The 24,969-nt window shown below is 36.4% G+C and overlaps 1 protein-coding gene across 2 annotated transcripts in view; it reads right to left on the bottom strand.

Moving 5' to 3' along the window:
- Positions 1–24,969, bottom strand: part of TPR (translocated promoter region, nuclear basket protein) — a 69,305-nt gene that overhangs the window by 39,064 nt on the left and 5,272 nt on the right. For both annotated transcript variants that reach the window (XM_032137392.2, XM_032137391.2), the window contains exons 5-19: positions 21,648–21,744; positions 17,155–17,258; positions 16,650–16,814; positions 16,101–16,193; positions 15,605–15,685; positions 15,438–15,525; positions 14,573–14,713; positions 14,081–14,172; positions 13,606–13,803; positions 6,229–6,336; positions 5,073–5,299; positions 3,963–4,126; positions 3,345–3,478; positions 3,120–3,268; positions 1,417–1,579 (exon numbers count right to left, since the gene is read on the bottom strand). In XM_032137392.2, coding sequence (XP_031993283.1) covers positions 1,417–1,579; positions 3,120–3,268; positions 3,345–3,478; positions 3,963–4,126; positions 5,073–5,299; positions 6,229–6,336; positions 13,606–13,803; positions 14,081–14,172; positions 14,573–14,713; positions 15,438–15,525; positions 15,605–15,685; positions 16,101–16,193; positions 16,650–16,814; positions 17,155–17,258; positions 21,648–21,744 — 2,004 coding nt within the window. The remainder of the gene's footprint in view (positions 1–1,416; positions 1,580–3,119; positions 3,269–3,344; positions 3,479–3,962; positions 4,127–5,072; positions 5,300–6,228; positions 6,337–13,605; positions 13,804–14,080; positions 14,173–14,572; positions 14,714–15,437; positions 15,526–15,604; positions 15,686–16,100; positions 16,194–16,649; positions 16,815–17,154; positions 17,259–21,647; positions 21,745–24,969) is intronic.

Here is a 24,969-nt window from a genome sequence, read left to right as displayed (position 1 = left end):
GAAATACAAAACTTAGTTTCATGTGCTAAAATATGAAGCAAAAATTATTGGGGATGATCAATGAAAAAATCTTTCAATTACAAATACTTATGGTTCCTTGCTCTAACAATCCACACTTTAAAAAATAACAGCAAGAAAAATTTAGTATGTGAGAAGAAGAAAGCAGAATTGCATGACTGCTATAATCATACCTGACTACTATTAAATTATGTAACTTTTAGAATCCAAGCTGGTTTCAAAGTACCTGTTTAAAAGTGATGATTGATCTATTTAAAGTTTCTCCCTCTCCTCAACCCCTACAGTCTGAGTCTCAAGGGGACCAGGGAGAGTGTTTTGAAAGCTCAGAGTACTCATATTTACACACAATGATTCATATAAATGATCAATGATAAAATTCACTCTACCAGTTCGAAAAAGTGCTGCTGCCCACTCCTCACAATGGAGTTGGAGCAAGATAAAAATAAAGAATACAGCCTTATAACAGCATTATAAGACATGGGTCAAGTCCTAACCAACCCATCTCTCATGACTGTCCCAAAATAGGCAAATTATACATTAGCTCTTGAGTCTGTTTTACACAGGTAAAATGGGGGACAACTATACCTAGCTTACAAGTAATGATCCAAGATAGAAGAGATAACTGAATAACAAAGAAAACTATATAAAAAATTTATCATCACAGAACTAAGTATTTAGTTAAAAGTAATAATTTCAAATGGACATTTATATTCAAGTTAAAATTCAGAAATATAAATTCAATGCAATGTAATTTTTATATTGCCTTTCATTACAGATGAGCAAGAATGAATAAAACATATTCGTCTGGCCAGGCGCGGTGGCTCATGCCTGTAATCCCAGCACTTTGGGAGGCTAAGGCGGGCGGATCATGAGGTCAGGAGATCGAGATCATCCTGGCTAACACAGTGAAACCCCATCTCTACTAAAAATACAAAACATTAACCAGGTGTGGTGGCGGGAGCCTGAAGTCCCAGCTACTCAGGAGGCTGAGGGAGGAGAATGGCTTAAACCTGGGAGGAGGAGCTTGCAGTGAGCCAAGATTGTGCCACTGCACTCCAGCCTGGGCGACAGAGTGAGACTCTGTCTCAAGAAAAAAAAAAAAAAAATTCGTGTTTGTTAGAACCAAACACTGACCTATAAATTTATTTTGAAATGCAAGACTTGCGAGTATATCTTAGTCCAGCAGAAAAACAAATTCCTTTCCCTCTTCTATCTTAATAGAAACAATCACCCCACCAACGCATACTGGCTATTTGTAAACTATGTATTAATTACTTGGTGTAATCTACAAACTTCTTAAATACCTAAGTCCTATCAGTGAGTAAAATTCAAAGGAAAAACTAAAGAAATGTCAAATGCAACTTATAATGCAAGTTGGACAAGGGATATTGGACTCACTTCCGCGACAGCTAGCTTCTCATTTGCTCCTCTCAAATCTTGAGTCATCGTATTGATAATCTGTTCTTGCTTTTGAGTTGTGGCAGTGAGTTTCTGATTTCTCTCATGAAGTGATGTTATTTCTCGACGATATCCTTCAACATTATCTTGCAGCATTTCATAACTGGTATGAAAAAAGTAATTCTATAAGTAACTGAAATGATATCCTAGCTTAATTCCTTGAAGAAACTTCACAATAGCTTAACCCGTTTCCCCAAATGCCCTGAGAATATTGCCTCTAATCCTAATGTAACATCATATATATTTCTGTTAAATTGAGTTCTGCTTAGAAATAACTCCAGGAATAGTTTTTATATTTTATTTTCACACTGAAAATCTGTCAGAGTTGCCTCAACCTCAAACAGCATGCTAATTAAATGAGGGCTGGCAGCAAGCTGCACTTTTTCTTTCTAAATGGGAAAGGGGTTAATTTTATGATTTATGAAAAAGTGGCTTGTGTAATAAGGTAAAACCTTTATTCTTTTTTCCCAATTCCAAATGTAGTGGTTCAAGTTCTAAGTAAGCAAAGTATTTCATGCTAAGTAACTTTTTAATCTCATTTAAAAAAAATCAATTATATTTAAAATGATGATAATCCAATATTGATAACACCAGACACCCACTACAATGCAGTATGCAAATTAAGTTATTATACAGGGTTAGTGATGGATTTTTGCTAATCCTTTTTTCTTCTATAATCCTCAGTTTTATTTTCTTATGTGCTTGAAAGCTTACATAATGGCTGGCTAGAGGTTATCAACACAGAAAAAAGAAGTGCTTTAATTGGGGTTGCTGAACTATTAGATGTATAGGGGTAACTGCCTGCAATATATCCTGCCTGCTATAAAACAGAAAGTTTTATCATGTACTATATAAAAATAAATGTTGTCCTAACAAACTAAACTAACAAGCATTCAATGAATCTAATAACAAATAATAATGAAATATTTATTATTATTTCTTTGGATGTGACCAAGAAAATTAATTCTCCTAAAACTACATAGCACTTGCTTCTCTTCTACCTAGAATAGAAAAGGTGGAATATAATTTGCTCCAATTTCTCTCATCGTCTGGTGCATTTATAAAAGAATTAAGTCCTACCGAAACAAGTCCTTCAATCTTAGGAAGGGAAACTACCAACATTCTTCACATGAACTTCAACTTATTTTTATTTTTTTGAGACAGAATCTCTCTCTCGCCCAGACTGGAGTACAGTGGCCCGATCTTGGCTCACCGCAACCACTGCCTCCTGGGCTCAAGCGATTCTCCTGCCTCAGCCTCCTGAGTAGCTGGGATTACAAGCATGCACCACTGTCACTCAGCTAATTTTTGTATTTTTAGTAGAGACGGGGTTTCACCATGTTGGCCAGGCTGGTCTTGAATTCCTGCCCTCAAATGACCCACCTGCCTCGGCTTCCCAAAGTGCTGGGATTACAGGTGTGAGCCGCCGCACCTGGCCTCAACTTATTAAACAAGCTAAACTCTTAGCACTGCCTAGAGAATCATTAATCAATATGAAAAAAATGAACTACCAGAGGTTCTCATTCTGGAACACAGTTCACAAAAAAAGCAACACTATTGCAAATCAGCTCTTGAATTTAAATGATTTGAATTATGAAGTATAACATTTAGACTTAATTAATTTGAAATAAAAGAAAACTTACCGTTTAGAAGCAAAATCTAGCTGGGTAGAAATTTTGGTATTTTGTGATCGTAAATCTGTAACTTGTTCTTGAAGTTTCTCAAGCTGCTCATTTTGTATTTTTTCATTTTCTGCTTTTTCTTTTTTGTAGTTCTCAAAAATTTCCTGCAACTAAATATTGGAGATTATGAGAAGGTAACACTGTGTTCTCTAAAAACCTAACCGAGGACAAAGGTGTGATCTTTACCTGTTTAAGGGCAGCCTTAGCCTCTACAGCCTCTGTTGATTCAATAACAGGTACTGGAGCAGGAGTGGAAACAGTCTGTGATGTACTTGGACGTTTTGGAGTTGATGCAAGAGAAATATCATCTAAGCTTGAAGCTTCAGGAAAGTAAAGACTAATAAAATGCTTTGTTGGCTTTCATAAATCAGTTTTAATCTAACACTTCTTTGCAAATACACTATTACCAAATAAACAAGCTACACTTATTGAAATAATAAGATTATGGGAGTTTTTAAATAAGGAGTCTACTAAACAATGTATTAAGATTTTTTGATGGTTATTAGAGATAATTCAGTATTTATGGGTTAAAACATATCTGTTTTGGTCATTAAAACATAACCAAAATAGATACTGTAATTCATTGATTCTGAGATGCACCTTTTTCAACAATAGAAAGCATTCCTTTTTAGTAATATATAAAATAATGGTATGTTTTACAGTTGATGGGATGTTATAAGCAATCATATATGGTAGTCAAATTTGAAGCTACCATCATTAGAGTGGCTATTGCTTATGTTGCAAAATTAATCCCTTAATATACATTTCTAAATTATTCCTTAAAATAACTCTATAAAAACCTACCATGTAATGGAATGGCAACTCCTGTTGTTTGTGACAATAAAATACGGTACATATCACGCTGACGAACTATGGAATCAACAAGCTGCATTTGATGCTGTCGTGATTTGCGGAGTTGTTCTAGTTCAGTGAGGGCGCTCTCAAGTTTGAGCTGAAGCTCAGTGATTCTGCAGAAAAAGTCGGCCTAATTCACAGGACTGAACTGAGAGTTAGCTGATTGTAATTTCTACTGTAATTAACCAAGCATCCTTGCCTACCATTAAGTATACCATTTTTGTCCCTCTCATCCTTTTTTTTCATGCTGAGTATTTTATGAACTACTTTTTAAATCCCCACCACACACGACTCAGGTACTTATACTTACCAATGCAATCTGAAAAATGTGTTTGTAAAAAATTAAATCAGTTCCACTCAGTCCAAACTCTAGTCTTCTTGCTTTCTTAGCCATTCTTCCTCTTCTAGAAGGCATTATACATGTTTTTTGAAAAAATCTCTGACTAATTCTTACATAGTTCTCCAGGTTCTCCATGAAGCCGGTCTGCTCCCTGAAATCTAGGACAGGTCTTCTACCTCTATGATCCCACAGATAGGCACTAATCACATTGAATGGAAATTGTCTATTTGCCTATTTTATTGTCTATTTATTACATCTGTCTTACCCATAACCTGAGGTCTTGGAGTAGAAATTTTTTGTTTGGTATTGTTGCTCAATTCTTTCCTCCCTATATCACTATATCCCAAGTATCTAGCACTGCTAGGAACACACAGATTTTTTTGCGGGCAACAGGGTATTACTCTGTCATCCCACTTAGAGTGCAGTGCATGACCATGCTTCACTGCAGCCTCAACCTCCTGGGCTCAAGTGATCCTCCCACCTCAGCCTGCCTCCTGAGTAGCTGGGACCATAGACATGTGCCACCACACGCAGCTAATTTTTTACTTTTTTTTGAGACAGGGTCTCACTATGTCGTCCAGGCTGGTCTCGACCTCCTGGGCTCAAACGATACCCCATTTAGGCCTCCCAAAACGTTGGGATTACAGGCATGAGACACTGAGCCTAGCTGAGGTTTTCATAAATGTTTGCTCAACAAGCTGAGGTATTCGACTGCTTACTTGGATGAAGTTGTTTCTTGTTCTTCTCTTTCTCTGGTTTCCCCAAGCTCTCTAAGGGCCACTAAGAGACGCTGATTTTGTTGTTGAAGCTCTTCAATATTTCTGTAAGATACTAGATGCTGTGATATTACCTCAGATGAACTACTTATATCAGCAGAGCTTACTTCCTCATCACGAATTACGTGGTTACCCCTTGCTTCTTCAAGTTCCATCAAAAGCACTCTAATCTAAAAACAAAGTTTTAATATGTTATAAAATAGTATTAGTTACAATTCTGGAAAAGTTTAGAATGAAAGTTTTCAAATTAAAACATTACTTATAAAACCTTCAACTTGTACTGCCTCAAATTATCTTTAAAAACAAAGCAACCTTAGATATTAAAATCTAAACCATCAAATTTTAATAGAATAAAATTACTTTTAAGTATGTATTGAAGGCTATTACTTATTAAAAAGTAGCCAAATTACAATTCCCAAAACATGGCTCAAGTTTGGTAAAACAATGATCAAATAAAACCCACAGAGACAAGTATCTATTTTTTGTGTGTGCTTTTGTATATATGATAGGGCAGAGCATGAAAAATAGACATTTAAACAAAAAGCATATATATAATGCCATTCATGTGAAATTTTTATATTTGTGCATTGTGTGGACGTACACACACACATACAAATTAGGGTAAAATATATTAATGAGACATTAAATTTATTGATTTGCTTGTTAAAAAAGTGTCAGAGTAATGCATACAGTCCAATTTTATTTCAGTAAAATCAAATAATTCTTACATATGTTTATATATGCTCATGTATATACACATACAGAGAAGGATGTGAAAAAAATACACAACAGTCTGTTAACTTAGCTACACTTTGGGACTTCAGAGGGTAGAGGGGTAGAAATTGGAGAAAGCTTTTATTTATCTTTGAATTATTTCTTCATTTATTACAACCAATACGTATAATTTAAAAATTTATCAAACATTTGAAAAAAGGGAGGGGCTATGAAAAGAAACAATGAGGCTACAACTCTGCTTGAGTACTATTCCTAATTGATTAGAATTTCATACGTGGTAGTTCTATCTTAGATACCTTCAAACAGATTCAAAGATTACTGGGCAGTCAGGTTTTTAAAAGTAGGAAAACAAAAAAATTCTAACCTGTTGTGAAAGATCTTTTATTTGTATTTCCATTCTTTGATTATCTCTCTCAAGTACAGATGATTGCTTGTTGGCTTTATCAGTGTCCTCCTGCAATCGCTGAATCTCCTTTAAAATGTAAATTCAAGTGAAAATTTTGTACTTCGTGCTAGGATTTATACAAGTAATAAAGACATACAATACTCAAATACCACCAGTAATCAACTTATACACTAAATAAAATCCTACATAATATTGTAGCCATTAAAAAAGAAGTTTTGTATAAATTTGAACATGTTATTTCTTATTCAGACAATAACAAGCTTCAGGTAAAACCCTCACTTTCAACAGAGTTAAAATTCAAGGAAGATCTAATTGGACCCAAGGGCTCTCTTGCAAACTACACTGCTGGTAAAAAAGTCAATATTCCCAGGAAGGTGAGACTGCTAGACTTCACTTGAGGAGGAAGAAAAAAACCAGTTGATATAATAAAGTACTTGGATTTAAGCTGACTTCTAAATTATAACAGCAACAGAGATTTAATTTTGAAATAGGGATATATTTATATTCTTTTCCAACAAAAGGGAAATAAATTATCAGTTTAGAAGAGTAGATATAAATTCATTTAACTGAATTTCCTCCATAAAGCTTGTTCAAGAAATCTTGACAATTTCCCTCAGTAATGTTAACAGTTGTACCATAAAGCAAAGCATTCAGAGTATAACCTCTTTTTCAATCAGTATCTCTTAAAAACAAAAAATCTTTATGAATTTCATTAATACTTTTAATAAGCGAATGAGCAATAACAAAATAATGTATATAGACACATGCCAAATTGCAAAATAGTATAAAAAAGGAGTTCTACCTATGGTCAAACAATGTTATTATTTCTAGGCAGGCTATTACAATTGTCTGATAAAGAATGATTATGCCAGGGGGTGGAGCCAAGATGGCCAAATAGGAACAGCTCCAGTCTACAGCTCCCAGCACGAGCGACGCAGAAGACGGGTGATTTCTGCATTTCCATCTGAGGTACCGGGTTCATCTCACTAGGGAGTGCCAGACAGTGGGCGCAGGGCAGTGGGTGCAGTGCACCGTGCGTGAGCCGAAGCAGGGCAAGGCATTGCCTCACGCGGGAAGAGCAAGGGGTCAGAGAGTTCCCTTTCTTAGTCAAAGAAAGGGGTGACAGACGGCACCTGGAAAATCGGGTCACTCCCACCCTAATACTGTGCTTTTCCGATGGGCTTAAAAAATGGCACACCAGGAGATTGTGTCCCGTACCTGGCTCGGAGGGTTCTACGCCCACGGAGTCTCCCTGGTTGCTAGCACAGCAGTCTGAGATCAAACTGCAATGCGGCAGCCAGGCTGGGGGTGGGGCGCCTGCCATTGCACAGGCTTGCTTAGGTAAACAAAGCAGCCAGGAAGCTGGAACTGGGTGGAGCCCACCACAGCTCAAGGAGCCCTGCCTGCCTCTCTAGGCTCCACCTCTGGGGGCAGGGCACAGACAAACAAAAATTCAGCAGTAACCTCTGCAGACTTAAATGTCCCTGTCTGACAGCTTTGAAGAGAGTAGTGGTTCTCCCAGCACGCAGCTGGAGATCTGAGAACAGGCAGACTGCCTCCTCAAGTGGGTACCTGACCCCCGAGCAGCCTAACTGGGAGGCACCCCCGAGGAGTAGGGGCAGACTGACACCTCACAGGGCCAGGTACTCCTCTGAGACAAAACTTCCAGAGGAACCATCAAACAGCAGCATTCGCGGTTCATGAAAATCCGCTGTTCTGCAGCCTCCGCTGCTGATACCCAGGCAAACAGGGTCTGGAGTGGACCTCTAGCAAACTCCAACAGACCTGTAGCTGAGGGTCCTGTCTGTTAGAAGGAAAACTAACAAACAGAAAGGACATACACACCAAAAACCCATCTGTACATCACCATCATCAAAGACCAAAAGTAGGTAAAACCACAAAGATGGGGAAAAAAACAGAGCAGAAAAACTGGAAACTCTAAAAAGCAGAGCTCCTCTCCTCCTCCAAAGGAATGCAGGTCCTCACCAGCAATGGAACAAAGCTGGACGGAGAATGACTTTGATGAGTTGAGAGAAGAAGGCTTCAGATGATCAAACTACTCCGAGCTACAGGAGAAAATTCAAACCAAAGGCAAAGAAATTTAAAAACTTTGAAAAAAATTTAGACGAATGTATAACTAGAATAACCAACACAGAGAAGTGCTTAAAGGAGCTGATGGAGCTGAAAGCCAAGGCTCGAGAACTAGGTGAAGAATGCAGAAGCCTCAGGAGCCGATGCAATCAACTGGAATAAAGGGTATGAGTGATAGAAGATGAAATGAATGAAATGAAGCGAGAAGGGAAGTTTAGAGAAAAAAGAATAAAAAGAAACGAACAAAGCCTCCAAGAAATATGGGACTATGTGAAAAGACCAAATCTATGTCTGATTGGTGTACCTGAAAGTGATGGGGAGAATGAAACCAAGTTGGAAAACACTCTGCAGGATATTATCCAGGAGAACTTCCCAATCTAGCAAGGCAGGCCAACGTTCACATTCAGGAAATACAGAGAACGCCACAAAGATACTCCTCGAGAAGAGCAACTCCAAGACACATAATTGTCAGATTCACCAAAGTTGAAATGAAGGAAAAAATGTTAAGGGCAGCCAGAGAGAAAGGTCGGGTTATCCACAAAGGGATGCCTATCAGACTAACAGCGGATCTCTCGGCAGAAACTCTACAAGCCAGAAGAGAGTGGGGGCCGATATTCAACATTTTTAAGAAAAGAATTTTCAACCCAGAATTTCATATCCAGCCAAACTAAGCTTCATAAGTGAAGGAGAAATAAAATACTTTACAGACAAGCAAACGCTGAGAGATTTTGTCACCACCAGGCCTGCCCTAAAAGAGCTCCTGAAGGAAGCACTAAACATGGAAAGGAACAACCGGTACCAGCCACTGCGAAATCATGCCAAATTGTAAAGACCATCGACACTAAGAAGAAACTGCATCAACTAACGAGCAATAACCAGCTAACATCATAATGACAGGATCAAATTCAAACATAACAATATTAACTTTAAATGCAAATGGACTAAATGCTCCAATTAAAAGACACAGACTGGCAAATTGGATAAAGAGTCCAGACCCATCAGTGTGCTGTATTCAGGAAACCCATCTCACATGCAGAGACACATATAGGCTCAAAATAAAAGGACGGAGTAAGATCTACCAAGCAAATGGAAAACAAAAAAAGGCAGGGGTTGCAATCCTAGTCTCTGATAAAACAGACTTTAAACCAACAAAGATCAAAAGAGACAAAGAAGGCCATTACATAATGGTAAAGGGATCAATTCAACAAGAAGAGCTAACTATCCTAAATATATATGCAACCAATACAGGAGCACCCAGATTCATAAAGCAAGTCCTGAGTGACCTATAAAGAGACTTAGACTCCCACACAATAATAATGGGAGACTTTAACACCCCACCGTCAACATTAGACCGATCATCCAGACAGAAAGTTAACAAGGATACCCAGGAATTGAACTCAGCTCTGCACCAAGCGACCCTAATTGACATCTACAGAACTCTCCACCCCAAATCAACAGAATATAAATTTTTTTCAGCACCACACCACACCTATTCCAAAATTGACCACATAGTTGGAAATAAAGCTCTCCTCAGCAAATGTAAAAGAACAGAAATTGTAACAAACTGTCTCTCAGACCACAGTGCAATCAAACTAGAACTCAGGATTAAGAAACTCACTCAAAACCGCTCAACTACATGGAAACTGAACAACCTGCTCCTGAATCACTACTGGGTACATAACAAAATGAAGGCAGAAATAAAGATGTTCTTTGAAACCAGTGAGAACAAAGACACAACATACCAGAATCTCTGGGACACATTCAAAGCAGTGTGTAAAGAGAAATTTATAGCACTAAATGCCCACAAGAGAAAGCAGGAAAGATCCAAAATTGACACCCTAACGTCACAATTAAAAGAACTAGAAAAGCAAGAGCAAACACATTCAAAAGCTAGCAGAAGGCAAGAAATAACGAAAATCAGAGCAGAACTGAAGGAAATAGAGACACAAAAAAACCCTTCAAAAAATTAATGAATCCAGGAGCTGGGTTTTTGAAAGGATCAACAAAATTGATAGACTGCTAGCAAGACTAATAAAGAAGAAAAGAGAGAAGAATCAAATAGACGCAATAAAAAATGATAAAGGGGATATCACCACCGATCCCACAGAAATACAAACTACCATCAGAGAATACTACAAACACCTCTATGCAAATAAACTAGAAAATCTAGAAGAAATGGATAAATTCCTTGACACATATACCCTCCCAAGACTAAACCAGGAAGAAGGTGAATCTCTGAATAGACTAATAACAGGCTCTGAAATTGTGGCAATAATCAATAGTTTACCAACCAAAAAGAGTCCAGGACCAGATGGATTCACAGCCGAATTCTACCAGAGGTACAAGGAGGAACTGGTATCATTCATTCTGAAGCTATTCCAATCAACAGAAAAAGAGGGAATCCTCCCTAACTCATTTTATGAGGCCAGCATCATCCTGATACCAAAGCCTGGCAGAGACACAACCAAAAAAGAGAATTTAGACCAATATCCTTGATGAACATTGATGCAAAAATCCTCAATAAAATACTGGCAAACCGAATCCAGCAGCACATCAAAAAGCTTATCCACCATGATCAAGTGGGCTTCATCCCTGGGATGCAAGGCTGGTTCAACACACGCAAATCAATAAATGTAACCCAGCAAACAAACAGAACCAAAGACAAAAACCACATGTTTATCTCAATAAATGCAGAAAAGGCCTTTGACAAAATTCAACAATGCTTCATGCTAAAAACTCACAATAAATTTAGGTATTGATGGGACATATCTCAAAATAGTAAGAGCTATCTATGACAAACCCACAGCAATATCATTGGGCAAAAACTGAATGGGCAAAAACTGGAAGCATTCCCTTTGAAAACTGGCACAAGATAGGGATGCCCTCTCTCACCACTCCTATTCAACATAGTGTTGGAAGTTCTGGCCAGGGCAATCAGGCAGGAGAAGGAAATAAAGGGTATTGAATTAGGAAAAGAGGAAGTCAAATTGTCCCTGTTTGCAGATGACATGATTGTATATCTAGAAAACTCCATTGTCTCAGCCCAAAATCTCCTTAAGCTGATAAGCAACTTCAGCAAAGTCTCAGGATACAAAATCAGTGTACAAAAATCACAAGCATTCTTATACACCAATAACAGACAAACAGAGAGCCAAATCATGAGTGAACTCCCATTCACAATTGCTTCAAAGAGAATAAAATACCTAGGAATCCAATTTACAAGGGATGTGAAGGACCTCTTTAAGGAGAACTACAAACCACTGCTCAATGAAATCAAAGAGGATACAAACAAATGGAAGAACATTCCATGCTCATGGGTTGGAACAATCAGTATTGTGAAAATGGCCATACTGCCTAAGGTAATTTATAGATTCAATGCCATCCCTATCAAGCTACCAATAACTTTCTTCACAGAATTGGAAAAAACTACGTTGAAGTTCATATGGAACCAAAAAAGAGCCCACATAGCCAAGTCAATCTGAAGCCAAAAGAACAAAGCTGGAGGCATCATGCTACCTGACTTCAAACTATACTACAAGGCTACAGTAACCAAAACAGCATGGTACTGGTACCAAAACAGAGACATAGATCAATGGAACAGAACAGAGCCCTCAGAAATAATGCCGCATATTTACAACTATCTGATCTTTGACAAACCTGACAAAAACAAGCAATGGGGAAAGAATTCCCTATTTAACAAATGGTGCTAGGAAAACTGGCTAGCCATATGTAGAAAGCTGAAACTGGATCCCTTCCTTACACCTTATACAAAAATTAATTCAAGATGGATTAAAGACTTACATGTTAGACCTAAAACCATAAAAATCCTAGAAGAAAACCTGGGCATTACCATTCAGGACATAGGCATGGGCAAGGACTTCATGTCTAAAACACCAAAAGCAATGGCAACAAAAGCCAAAATTGACAAATGGGATCTAATTAAACTAAAGAGCTTCTGCACAGCAAAAGAAACTACCATCAGAGTGAACAGGCAACTTACAGAATGGGAGAAAATTTTTGCAACCTACTCATCTGACAAAGGGCTAATATCCAGAATCTACCATGAACTCAAACAAATTTACAAGAAAAAAACAAACAACCCCATCAAAAAGTGGGCAAAGGACATGAACAGACACTTCTCAAAAGAAGACATTTATGCAGCCAAAAAACACATGAAAAAATGCTCATCATCACTGGCCATCAGAGAAATGCAAATCAAAACCACAATGAGATACCACCTCACACCAGTTAGAATGGCAATCATTAAAAAGTCAGGAAACAACAGGTGCTGGAGAGGATGTGGAGAAATAGGAACACTTTTACACTGTTGGTGGGACTGTAAACTAGTTCAACCGTTGTGGAAGTCAGTGTGGCGATTCCTCAGGGATCTAGAACTAGAAATACCATTTGACCCAGCCATCCCATTACTGGGTATATACCCAAAGGACTATAAATCATCCTGCTATAAAGGCACATGCACAACGTATGTTTACTGTGGCACTATTCACAACAGCAAAGACTTGCAACCAACCCAAATGTCCAACAACGATAGACTTGATTAAGAAAATGTGGCACATATCCACCATGGAATACTGTGCAGCCATAAAAGTGATGAGTTCATGTCCTTTGTAGGGACATGGATGAAACTGGAAATCATCATTCTCAGTAAACTATTTCAAGGACAAAAAAACAAACACCGCATGTTCTCACTCACAGGTAGGAATTGAACAATGAGAACACATGGACACAGGAAGGGGAACATCACACTCTGAGGACTGTTGTGGGGTGGGGGGAGGGGGAAGGGATAGCATTAGGAGATATACCTAGTGATAAATGACGAGTTAATGGATGCAGCACACCAAAATGGCACATGTATATATATGTAACAAACCTGCACATTGTGCACATGTACCCTAAAACTTAAAGTATAATAATAATAAAATAAAAAAAGAATGACTATGCCAAATAGGAGAGTTTTATTACACAGAGATTATTTTAATTTGAAGAGCAGTTTTAGATTTGGCTATTATTCTCTAGTTGAGAATCCTAAGGAAAAATTGCTGAATAAAGGTATGACGTTTTGTGATTAGCAGTGTTTAATAATGTAATGAGAAGTTTCAAAATGTGTTTATTGAAAACTACATTTAGATTTTTCTGACTCAATCACCTTAAGAAAAAAAATACCTAGTAAATCATTTCTCATTTGTATTGTTACCACGGCTAAATTTTAGGAATGGAACCAACCTTCATAGCTTGTTCAAGCTTAACAGATAAACTTGCTACAGCTTTCTGTGCACGTTCATATTCCTCACGCTGGCGTTTCAAAATTGGTGCTTTGGCTTCCACTTCTTTCACTATTTCATCTAGGTACTTATTAATTCTTTTGTTCTCTAGTTTCTCCAAAAGCAACTGATCCTGAGTTTCCACATAAGCATTATAGAGCTGAAAGTAGACGAAGGGTTGTTTAAAATCTAACCATAACAACACAAATATTTAGTAGATCTACTTTCATAATAAACATTCTTTAACACTAACACAAAATGGCAATGTTTACTATATGTTAGTTAGACAGAACTGGAACCAAAGAAAGCCTTTCCTAGAATGATCCATTAATTATAAGATGATTTTAAAAATAAGTTTTGGAAGAATTAAATTTTGAAGAGATTTGTATACATTTGCTGAAGAAAAAGAATTTAACAACATTTAATACCATTCTCACCTCAGTTAGTTTCATCCCAGGTTTCACTATCTTAGCTACAGCTGCTGCAGTAGGAGACATGGCTGCAAGCTCTTCTTCAGACAATATGGCTCCTGTGCCAACAAATACACATCTGGTATAATTTTGTAAAATTCCAAACTAAAAGCCATTAATAATTTTTCAAGATAAGTGACATGTACTGTACATTATATAGTAATTCCTATAAAAATTTTAAATACATGACATCAAAAAGTCATGTAACACATCTAATTCTAAAAAATCATGTAATAACCTGGGAATTTACAAGACTGTGTGTGATCAAATGGTATTTATATGCCTGATTCTGTAAAGATACAGATAGAGTATTAATTTTAAAACAAATTCTATTAATATAACTCGATGGAGTTTCCTACATCACAGCATGACAGATAAATACTATTAGTGAAATTAAATGACTTTTATGTAGGAAAGCTGTAGTATTTCAAGTCACTAACGAGCATGTATTAGCCATACCTTTACGTTTTGTGGCAGAAAGAAGGTCATTTGCATTCTCTAATTCCTTCTCCAATTTCCCTATTTTCTCGAGCATTTCTTTTTCCATTTGATCTTTGGATTGCTCCACCTCTAGAAGATGATCTTGTATTGCTTTGTTGGCTAAAAAACAATTTTAAAGACCAAATATTCAAACATACAGTTAAAATTTTAGTTTACAAAATGCAACAGACCAGTCACTTCTCCCTTCAGCAGATAATATTAAATTTCTAGAGAGGCTTCAGCTGACAGTATCTATTGAAAGTTCTTGCTCTACTTATAATTTTGGGATTGTCTTGGCCTGGTGTTTCTCCTTTTGATGCCTCTTACCCACAAAGAAAATAAGGAAACTCAAAGGGTAAAAAGTGGTGCTAGGTATATCTTTGATTTCGATTTTGATCTTTAATCCTAAGTAAAGGAAATTACTGGAAAAGACCATAAATATCATACACTGAAAAAAGCAAAAATGTGAGGAAATAAAAGACTTTACAAAATGCAAATAACTTAAAGAGGATGTCTTATTTATAAAGTAAAAGAGCATTCAAACATAATCAGAGTAAATGTTTCAAGAAAGAAAACTTTCTCATTAGAAATGAGGAAATTATACAAGATTATTAGATGAAAAACAAAACCCTCTGCTGTCTGTATTTTCAAAAATATATAAACTTACATTTGCTTAAGATATAATTCTGAATTTCCTAATCCAAAGTTCTTTCTTCTGTACCTAATTCCGTCCGTCCCAAATATAGTCTAACACCTAAATCCAATAATCTATACAAAACAAGGGTAAAAAGAAAAAAAGGAGTATAATAACAAAAATAATGTTCCCATAACTGAAAACACTTACCTTCACCAGCTTCTTTCAAAAGTTTGTGTAGTTCATCCACTGCCCGGGTTAGTTCATTGCTCTTTGCTTCTGAGTCATCAGCGGCACTCTAAAAGTTAATCTTAAAAAGTTACCTAACAGTCAACAATGCAACATTTAGATATTAACATGTGTGGTGGGATATTTACCTTGTACAAATTAGAAAGTTTTATGTGGGCATTTAATTCATTGTGGAATTTCTCTTCCATACTGGCCTGTTGTTCCTTGGCCTGAAAAAAATAGCCCAATTATAGCAGTCTACTTTGAACTAAATTTAGAATGCTCATCAAATGACAAGATGAAAAGTTCCATTTTTGTAAAGTAAGAGCTAAATCTAAAACACTCAAATTCAAATCAGTCTTCATGACAAAGATAAATTAAGGATAAAATATTACTGATATTTTAAACTCAAAATAAAATAATTAAACAATAAAATTAACCCATACTCATTTTTTAGATAGTATTTTCGATATAACATATAATTGCTATTTCTGATTCTATTTTAGCCTAGCTACATATGGAAGTAGTACTCTCACTGTATTATGGGGCGAAGGACAGATTAAAGCATGACATCATTTTATGAAATAACAGCTTCGTAAGTGCTTTAATATTTTGTAAAAAAGACATTTTAATGGTCATATATACCTCTTTTAATTTGGTCAACAGATCCTCCACATGCTTTTGAAGATGTTCATTTGATGTTTTTAAGCCACTCATTTGTTCTTCCAGTCTAGAAACCTAAAAATAAAAAACAGAGCAGGGGGAAAGGATGTCATATTAACTGAAATTACTCTGACATGAGGTTTATGCTGCTAAGGAAAAGCTAAGTAACTCCCCCTCCCCACCTGAAAAAGCAATTAAAATATGCATATTTAAGAAAACTAAGAATAACTGCTCACAAAACAATGTTTAGATTTAGCTCACAAAAACTTACCACCACTTCTTAAACAAACACATATATTAGGAAAGATACATCGTAAGACAGTAGATACTATCCAGATTCGACAAAGAATCTTAAATTCTTTATGTAAATGCAATTGGTTAATTTTCTATGCCAAATGTAATGAATTATTCACATTTAACCACTAATCTTACAACTAATCAGGTCCACACTACTGAATACATATTTAATAAACTGACACACAAATGTAAGTTATATTCAACATGAAGAAAAACACAATTTTACTAACTTACCTCCTCTTTTTTATTTTCAAGATTACATTTAAGCTCTAGAATCTCATTCCCTTTTTCTCTTCCAAGAGCCAGAAGTTCATCAGTTTTGGTTTTCAACTCTGTATTCAGCCATGTATTCTGACTATGTAGCAATTCCTTTTCTTGCTCCAAGCGTTTTTCTCGATACTAAAGAAATCCAAGAAAATAACATGTACAGTTAAAGATGATATATGATTATTCAAAAGATTTTGTCTGTAGCCAAGGGACACAAGCAGAATTTTATTTCAAAACAGAAATTAAGTATTTGCATAGATTCTTAACTAGAAAACATTAAGAACTGTAACAAACTTAAATTTCAAACAAGCCAAACAGATGAACTAGAATTGTCCTAATGCTTAATTTTCTGACATTAAAAACAAAACAAAATGCAGCTTTTAACTACTTTATTGCCTATATTTGAAATTTAATTTAGGTGAGTTTTAATAAAAAGCTATAGTTTATGCATTAGGAATCATCTGGTACTTGCCTTAACAGAAACATCAGAAGCTTGAAGTTCATCCAATTTTAACTGAAGTTCACCCTTTGTTGTATTGCTTTCTTTAAGTTTTTCATTCAGACGTTTAACATCCTCTAGAATGGTGAAGAGAATTAAAAAATAATAACTAATTAACACTCAGGGGAACCAAATATCAAAAATATATTTCTAGGAATATAAACCTTTAATACAAAGTACGCACAGCTGGCCCTTGAATAACACAGATTGGAACTGTGCAGATTCACTTCCACTCATATTTTCTTCAATAAATATATTGGAATTTTTTCCCAAAAACTTACAATTTGAAAAACTCAGAGACCACAGACCAATCCAGGCAGCCCAGAAATGGGAACAAACTAAGAAAAAGCTACTGTAAGTGCATAATATGTACTAATATGTAGATATTAGTGTATTTTCTCATTTACTACCATTAAAATATGCACAAATCTATGATACAAACTTTAAAAATTTATCAAAACTTAATGCACAAACACTACACAACCCTATCTGCAATCGAGAAATATAAGCAAATGTAAATATGCTTTATTAAACCACAATTGCATAAAATTAACTGTAATACATACTGTATTACTGTAATACTTTCATAGCCACCTCCTGATACTACTGCAGTAAGCTCAAGTGTTTTGAGTGTCTGTATAGAATGCTGTGTGACTCTATCGTGAGCAGTTTCTCTCTTCAGTAAATTGCATAATGCAGAAAATAGTAATCTTTTGAAGTTTTCGCATATTTGTCATTGTGTTTAGTGCAATACCATAAACCTTGAAATCTTTTGAAGTTTTTGCATATTTGTCATTGTGTTTAGTGCAATACCATAAACCTTGAATAACAACATGGGATCCATAGAAGTGCTTCTAAGAAGCAGGGAAATATCATGACAATATTTTAAAGAGTTGAATTGCTTGATATGTACCATAGATTGAGGACTGCAGCTATGGTTACCCACCGTTTCAAGACAATGAATCCAGTATAAGGACCGTTGTTTAAAAAAAAAAAAGAAAAAGAAAATTCGTAAAGCCATCGCTGCAGCTACTCCAGCAAGCACAAAAAAATGCATTTCTGCAAAATACCTTCCTATCTCGTATTGAAAATGCAGCTTTTATGGGGTGCAGGATTGCTATCACATACCTATAGACTCTAATATGATTCGAGGTAAAGCAAATTTATGACAACTAAAAGCAAAAGGAAGGTGACAGATCTAAAGCTGGAGAATTTAATGCCAGCAAAGGATGGTTTGATAATTTTAGAAAGAGGTTTGACTTACAAAAATGTCAACAAAACAGAAGCAGCAGGTTCTGTCAACCAAGAAACAGCAGATGCTGCTAAGAAAATCACTGAGAAAGGTTACATGCCTGCACCAGGTTTTTAATGCAGATAGAAGTGTCCTATTCTGGAAAAAAAAAATGCCACAAAAGATATTTATTAGTAAGAAAGAGAAGGGAGCACCAGGATTAGGGCAGGAAGGGATAGGCTAACTCTACAGTATTGAGCAAATGCAGTCAGGTTTATGATAAGGACTGCCCTTATTTATAAAGCCTTTAACCCCAGGGCCCAAAGGAAAAAGATAAACACCAGCTGCCTGTCTTCTGGTTACACAAGAAGAAGACCTAGACAATGACAGACCCCTTTCTCCGAATTGGTTCCACCCATGCTTTGTCCCTGAAGTCAGAAAGTACCTTGCCAGTAAAGGGGCTGCCTTTTTTTTTTTTTTTTCTGGAGACAGAGTCTCGCTCTATCCCCCTAGCTGGAGTGCGGTGGCATTATCGCTGCAACCTCTGCCTCCCTGGTTCACGTGATTCTCATGACTCAGCCTCCTGAGTAGCTGGGATTACAGGTGGATACCACCACGCCCAGCTAATTTTTGTATTTTTAGTAGAGACGGGGTTTTGCCATGTTGGCCAGGCTAGTCTCAGACTCCTGACCTCAGGTGATCCACCTGCCTCGGCCTCCCAAAGTGCTGGGATTACAGGCATGAGCCACCGTACCCGGCCAAGGGGCTGCCTTTAAAGTTCTTTTGATTTTAGACACTGTCCCTGGCCACCCAGAACCCAGGAGTTCAACATGGAAGGTGTCAAAGCAGTCTACTTGCTCCCAAACATGTTTCTAATTCAGCCTTTAGATCAGGGGTCATAAGGACCTTTACGGCTCAATAGAGATGATACTTTGTGAAAAGAAAATGTCAACGCTGTGGAAGAGAACCCCAACAGAGAAAATATCATGAAAATTTTAAAGGATAACACAATTCAAGAGGCCATCCCTTCTTTTTCATTACAGAAAAAGTTATGAAAGCCATCAAGGCTGAAATAATAAATTCCTGTTGGAGGAAACTGTCCAGATGTTGTGCATGATGTCACAAAATTTGTAACAGAGCCAATCAAGGAAATCATGAAAGAGATGGTGGATATGGCAAAAAAGGTGAGATGAAGGGTTTCAGGATATGGACCTTAGAGAAATCCAAGAGCTAATAGCCACCATATCAGAGAAATTAACAGAAGATGACTGGATGGAGATGAGTGCTTCCAAACGAGTGCCAGACGATGTGGAAAAAGAATGTAGAACTAGCAGTGTCAGAAAACATATTGGTAACAGACTATCTGGTGGAAGGGTTCTGATTACCCAAGACTGCTTTTGATTTCTTTTATAACATGGATCCTTCTCTTATATGGGCGCTGAAACTATAGCAAATGGTGGAAGGAAGATTGGTAATTTATAGAAACATTTTTAGAGAAATGAAAAAGCAAGTCAGACAGAAATTAGGCTGTATTTCGTGAAGTTACATTGAGTGTGCCTCCCTCTCCTGCCTCCCCTTCTACCTCTGCCACCTGAGCAAGATCACTCCCTTTTCTTCAGCCTAGGTAATGCAAAGACGAGGATGAAGATGGTTGTGATGATCCACTTCTATTTAATGAACAGTAAATGTATTTTCTCTTCCTTATGATTTTCTTAACATTTTTTTCTCTAGCTTACTTTATTGAAGGAGCACAGTATATAATACAGATCACAAACAAAACGTACGACAATCTATTGTGTATGTTATTGGTAAGACTTCTAGTTAACAGCAGTAGTTAAGTTTTTGGGGAGTCAAAAGTTACACATACATTTTCAACTGTGGGGGGAATCAGCAACCCTAACCACTGTGTTGTTTAAGGGTCAACTGTAGTTCTCAACTCTCTTATTTTAACTTGTTTCTGCCATAATTACAAATTCAATTTCTACAAATAGGTGACAAAAAATTGAAATTTGTGTATCCAAACTTGTGAATTATCCAAATTTATTTTAAGTACAGTATCTTAAGCTAAATAGTCAATGTTAACCTTAATTTTCCTGATATATATCCAAAGATCTATTAAAATTTTATAAATAATCATTAAGCCAAAAAGCAATGATAAATATAAAAACCTACTCAATACAGAATATACATTTTTAAAAAACTACCTATTAAATATCTAGATTTTATGAATTCCTTTAATTGTAACTACCACTTGTTGATCAACACACTCAATAAGTATTTTGAAGGAACTCTTGAGACTGGGAAAGTATACTTAACTAATGGAATATTATTGTATAACAATATAAATATCTAAAAATCCTTTCTTTTATAGAAGTAAAAAAATTTCAAAAACCATAAAAAAAAAAGAAGAACCCAAAAAACCCTTTTTTTTTTTTTGATACGGAGTCTGGCTCTGTTGCCCAGGCTGGAGTGCAGTGACGTAATCTTGGCTCACTACAACCTCCGCCTCCTGGGTTTAAGCAATTCTCTGCCTCAGCCTCCAAAGTAGCTGGGATTACAGGTGTATGCCACCATGGCTGGCTAATTTCTGTTATTTTTAGTAGGGACGGGGTTTCACCATCTTGGCCAGGCTGCTCTTGGACTCCTGACCTCATGATCTACCCACCTCGGCCTCCCAAAGTGTTGGGATTATAGGCGTCAGCCACCATGCCCGGGCACCAAAGGAATCTTCTTACCATTAACTGCTTCAGTCAAGTTCACCTGACTACATCAGCTGTATTATATACTACAGTCTATGTTTATGTATTTTATGTCCCTGCCTCCTTCAGTCTGTTTATAAATATGGGCTGAGTATAGGTTCTTATATTGAATGCCTATTATATAGCAAGGATGTCCATATGAAATGAAGAACAGTAGTTCAGCCTTTGCAAATATTTAAAGTGCTTCCAATCTGATATTATGTATAGCATTGTAGTAAAAATCTTTGCATGTAAAATCTGGTCCAAATTACTACTACTTTGAGATGTTCTTCACTTGTGCACTTTCTAGACACTTCTTTAAACACTTGATAATGATTTAAAGATAAATGAGTAGGAGAAATAATAGGATATGACAACTCTATACTCAACCATAACAATAAAATATCAGCAACAGAAATGGGCTGAGCATTAACTCCTAGCACTATCAGAAGAAAAATAAAGGAATGGAGCTAAAAGCTAAAAGCACTTCTTCATACCTGTTAAGTATTCAAGTTCTTGAGATAGTCTCTCATTAGTTCTAATTAAGTCTCTTTTCTCAGCTTCTAATTCTTCCTTTGTTCTTGTAAATTGACTCTGTCATACAAAGAAGTAATAAGTAAGAAAATCAAGTAGAGCAATACAGGAAAGTGAACATAGAATTGTCACTTTAGCTAATATCAGCTGCAGTGTAAATCATTGGCTTTCTCTTATAACTTACACATCAAAAAATTAAAAAATACCCGTAATTCCAATGTTTCTATTTAAATTTTGGATTTTTAAAACATTTTTACTAGGCTTATGAAAAATTTTCTCATATCTCTTTTACTCACATGGAAATGTCCTAGTAACTTAGAATATCACTGTATTTACACCTTAGTTCAAATTATTTTTCAAGAAAGATTCCTAAAAATTGAATTACTTAAAACTTTTAATATATTTTGTCAGCCGGGTGCAGTGGCTCATGCCTGTAATCACAGCATTTTGGGAAATCAAGCTGGGCAGATCATTTGAGTCTAGGAGTTCAAGACCAGCTTGGGCAACACAGCAAAACCCAGTCTCTACGAGTAGAAAAAAACAGCCAGGCATGGTGGCGCATGCCTGTGGTCCCACCTACTCAGGAAGCTGAGCTGACCTACTCAGGAAGCTGAGCTGGGATGATCATTTGAGCCTGGGAGGCGGAGGTTGCAGTAAGCCCAGACTGCATCACTGCCCTCTAGCCTGTGTGAGAGTGAGACCCTGTCTCAAAAACAAAAAACTTGTCAAACTGCTTCCCAGCAAGACAATGGCAATTTACATGTTTTTGAGTTAGAAATACCAATCTCAAGCCACCTATGCCAGAACTGTAGGTTGCCTTTTAATATTCTTGTTTCCTGTGTAGAAGCTTTTTAGTTTGATGTAGTTCCATTTATTTCTTTTTGCAGCTTGAACTACTGATGTGATATCCAAACAATCATTAGCAAGGCCAATGTCAAGAACCTTTCCCCTATGTTCACTTCTCTGAGTTTTATGGCTTCAGGTCTTAAATTTAGATCTTTCATCCATCTTGGCTTGATTTCGGTATATGACGTAAGTAACACAAACACCCAACGTTCATTTCTTCAAATGTGGAAATCCAGTTTTCCCAACACCATTAATGAGGAGACGATCACAACTCCATTGTGTCTTCTTGGCACCCTTGTTGAAATTAGTTGACCATGTTTGGATTTATTTCTAGGCTCTCTATTCTATTCCATTGGTCATGTTTCTGTTTTTATGTCAGTATTGTACTATTTGGATTACTATAGTTTTATAACAGTTTTCTAAATCATGAAGTATGATGCCTCCAACTTTGTTTTTCTTGCTCAGTATTGCTTGGGTTATTCAGGATTTTTTAAACTGATTCCATCAGAATTTTAGAATTTTTTTTTTTTTCTATTTCTGTGAAGAATGTCTTTGGAATTCTGACAGGATTAGGCTGAATCTTTGTATCACTTCATACAGTATGGACATTTTAGCAATATGAATTCTTCTTATACACGAGTGTGGGGAAAAGAAAGAGAGATCAGCCTGTTACTGTGTCTATACAGAAGGAAGTAGACATAAGAGACTCCATTTAGTTCTGTATTTGAGATGCTGTTAATCTGTGACCCTACCCCCAACCCTGTCCTTGCAAGAGACATGTGCTGTGGTGACTTAAGGTTAAAAGGATTTTGGGCAGTGCAGAATGTGCTTTGTTAAACAAGTGCCTAAAGGCTGCTTATGGTTAAAGGTCATCACCATTCTCTTAAATCTAGAGAAAAAGAAAAACATTTGTCTCCTGCCCGTCCCTGGGCGATGGAACATCTCCAGGTAAAACCCTTTGTGTGCTTTGTTTACTGAGTAAGGAGAAAACCGCCTTTAGGAATAAGGTGGGGCTTGCTGGAGCAATACTGCTAAAAGGTTTATGGAGATGTTCGCATATGCATCTCAAGGCACAGCATTTTCTTTTAAACTTATTGATGTTACAAGGATTTTTTGTTCATATGTCTTACTGCTGATTTCCTCTGTACAATGATCCTATTGTCCAGTCACTCCCTTATCTTTTTGATGGTAAAGATAATTATCAATAAATACTAAGGGAACTCAGAGGCCGGGGCCGGTGTGGGTCCTCTGTAAGCACAGCACCGGTCCCCTGGGCCCCGCTTTTCTTTCTCTACACTTTGTCTCTGTGTCTTATTCCTTATCTCAAGTCTTTCGTCCCACCTAAGGAGAAGCACCCACAGGTGTGGAGGGGCAGGCCACCCCTTCACAGGAGTATGGGATATCTTTCCAATTATTTGTGTCTTCAATTTCTTTCGTCAATGTTATATTATTTTCAGTACATGAATTTTTGACCTCCCAGGTTAAATTTATTCCTCAGTTGCTTTTTGGTTTTTTGATGGTACCCTAATTAAATATTTTCTTAATTTTTCAGCTAGGTCATTATTTGTATATAGAAATGCTACTAGATTTCTTAATATTGATTTTGTATCCTGCAATTGTATAAATTCACTTATTAACTCTGACAGGTTTTTGTGGAATCTTTGAGGTTTTCTACATACAGGATCATATAATCTATAAGTATAGATAATTTTATTTCTTCCTTTCCAATTTGGGTGCATTTTATTTCCTTTTCTTGTCTGATTGCTCTCGCTGGTACTTCCAGTACTATACTGAATACAAGTGGTGAGTGGGCATTCCGGCCTTGCAATGGATCTTAGTGAAAAAGCTTTCAGTTTCTTTTTTTCAGCCACCAAGCAGTTAACTAAATTCTATTACTTTTTAAGTTGCTTCATAGGTTTTATTTTCCTGAAAAATTTTATGTGACTGTGTGCACACTATTTTCCTGGGTTACAGATCCATAGCTTTTATAAGATTTATAAAGATTTTGTGACAGCTCTGCTTCTTTCCAAAAGATCAAGAACCTCTGTATTGGGTTTTATTTCTGGACTGCCTTTTATTCTCTGTACTGATTCTTATATCAGCATTGTAATATTTTAATAACCATAGCTTTATAAAACTTTTCAATATGTGGCTATGCAAATACTTTTAAATTGATACTTCCTTTTTTTAGAAGCATCCTAGCTATTACTATGTTTTTTTTCCCCAATCATCTTTAGAACTACATTAACAAGTTTCTGGCTATCTGACTTGGACTTAAGAGTCAAAATGTATTACCAACACATTAATTTGGAAAACATTTCCATCCAGAAATTTGCAGTATCTTCATTTATAAAGGTATATTCTCACAGTTTTCAGAAAAGTATTTGAGTTTTCTTGGGTATTCAGTTATTTTTCATATAAATACGTTTCTTACAAAGC

The sequence above is a fragment of the Hylobates moloch genome, unplaced genomic scaffold, assembly GCF_009828535.3.
Source record: "Hylobates moloch isolate HMO894 unplaced genomic scaffold, HMol_V3 SCAFFOLD_18, whole genome shotgun sequence".
Lineage (NCBI taxonomy): Eukaryota > Metazoa > Chordata > Mammalia > Primates > Hylobatidae > Hylobates > Hylobates moloch.
Note: the sequence above shows the minus strand (reverse complement) of the source record. Positions and strands in the feature narration are given on the sequence as shown.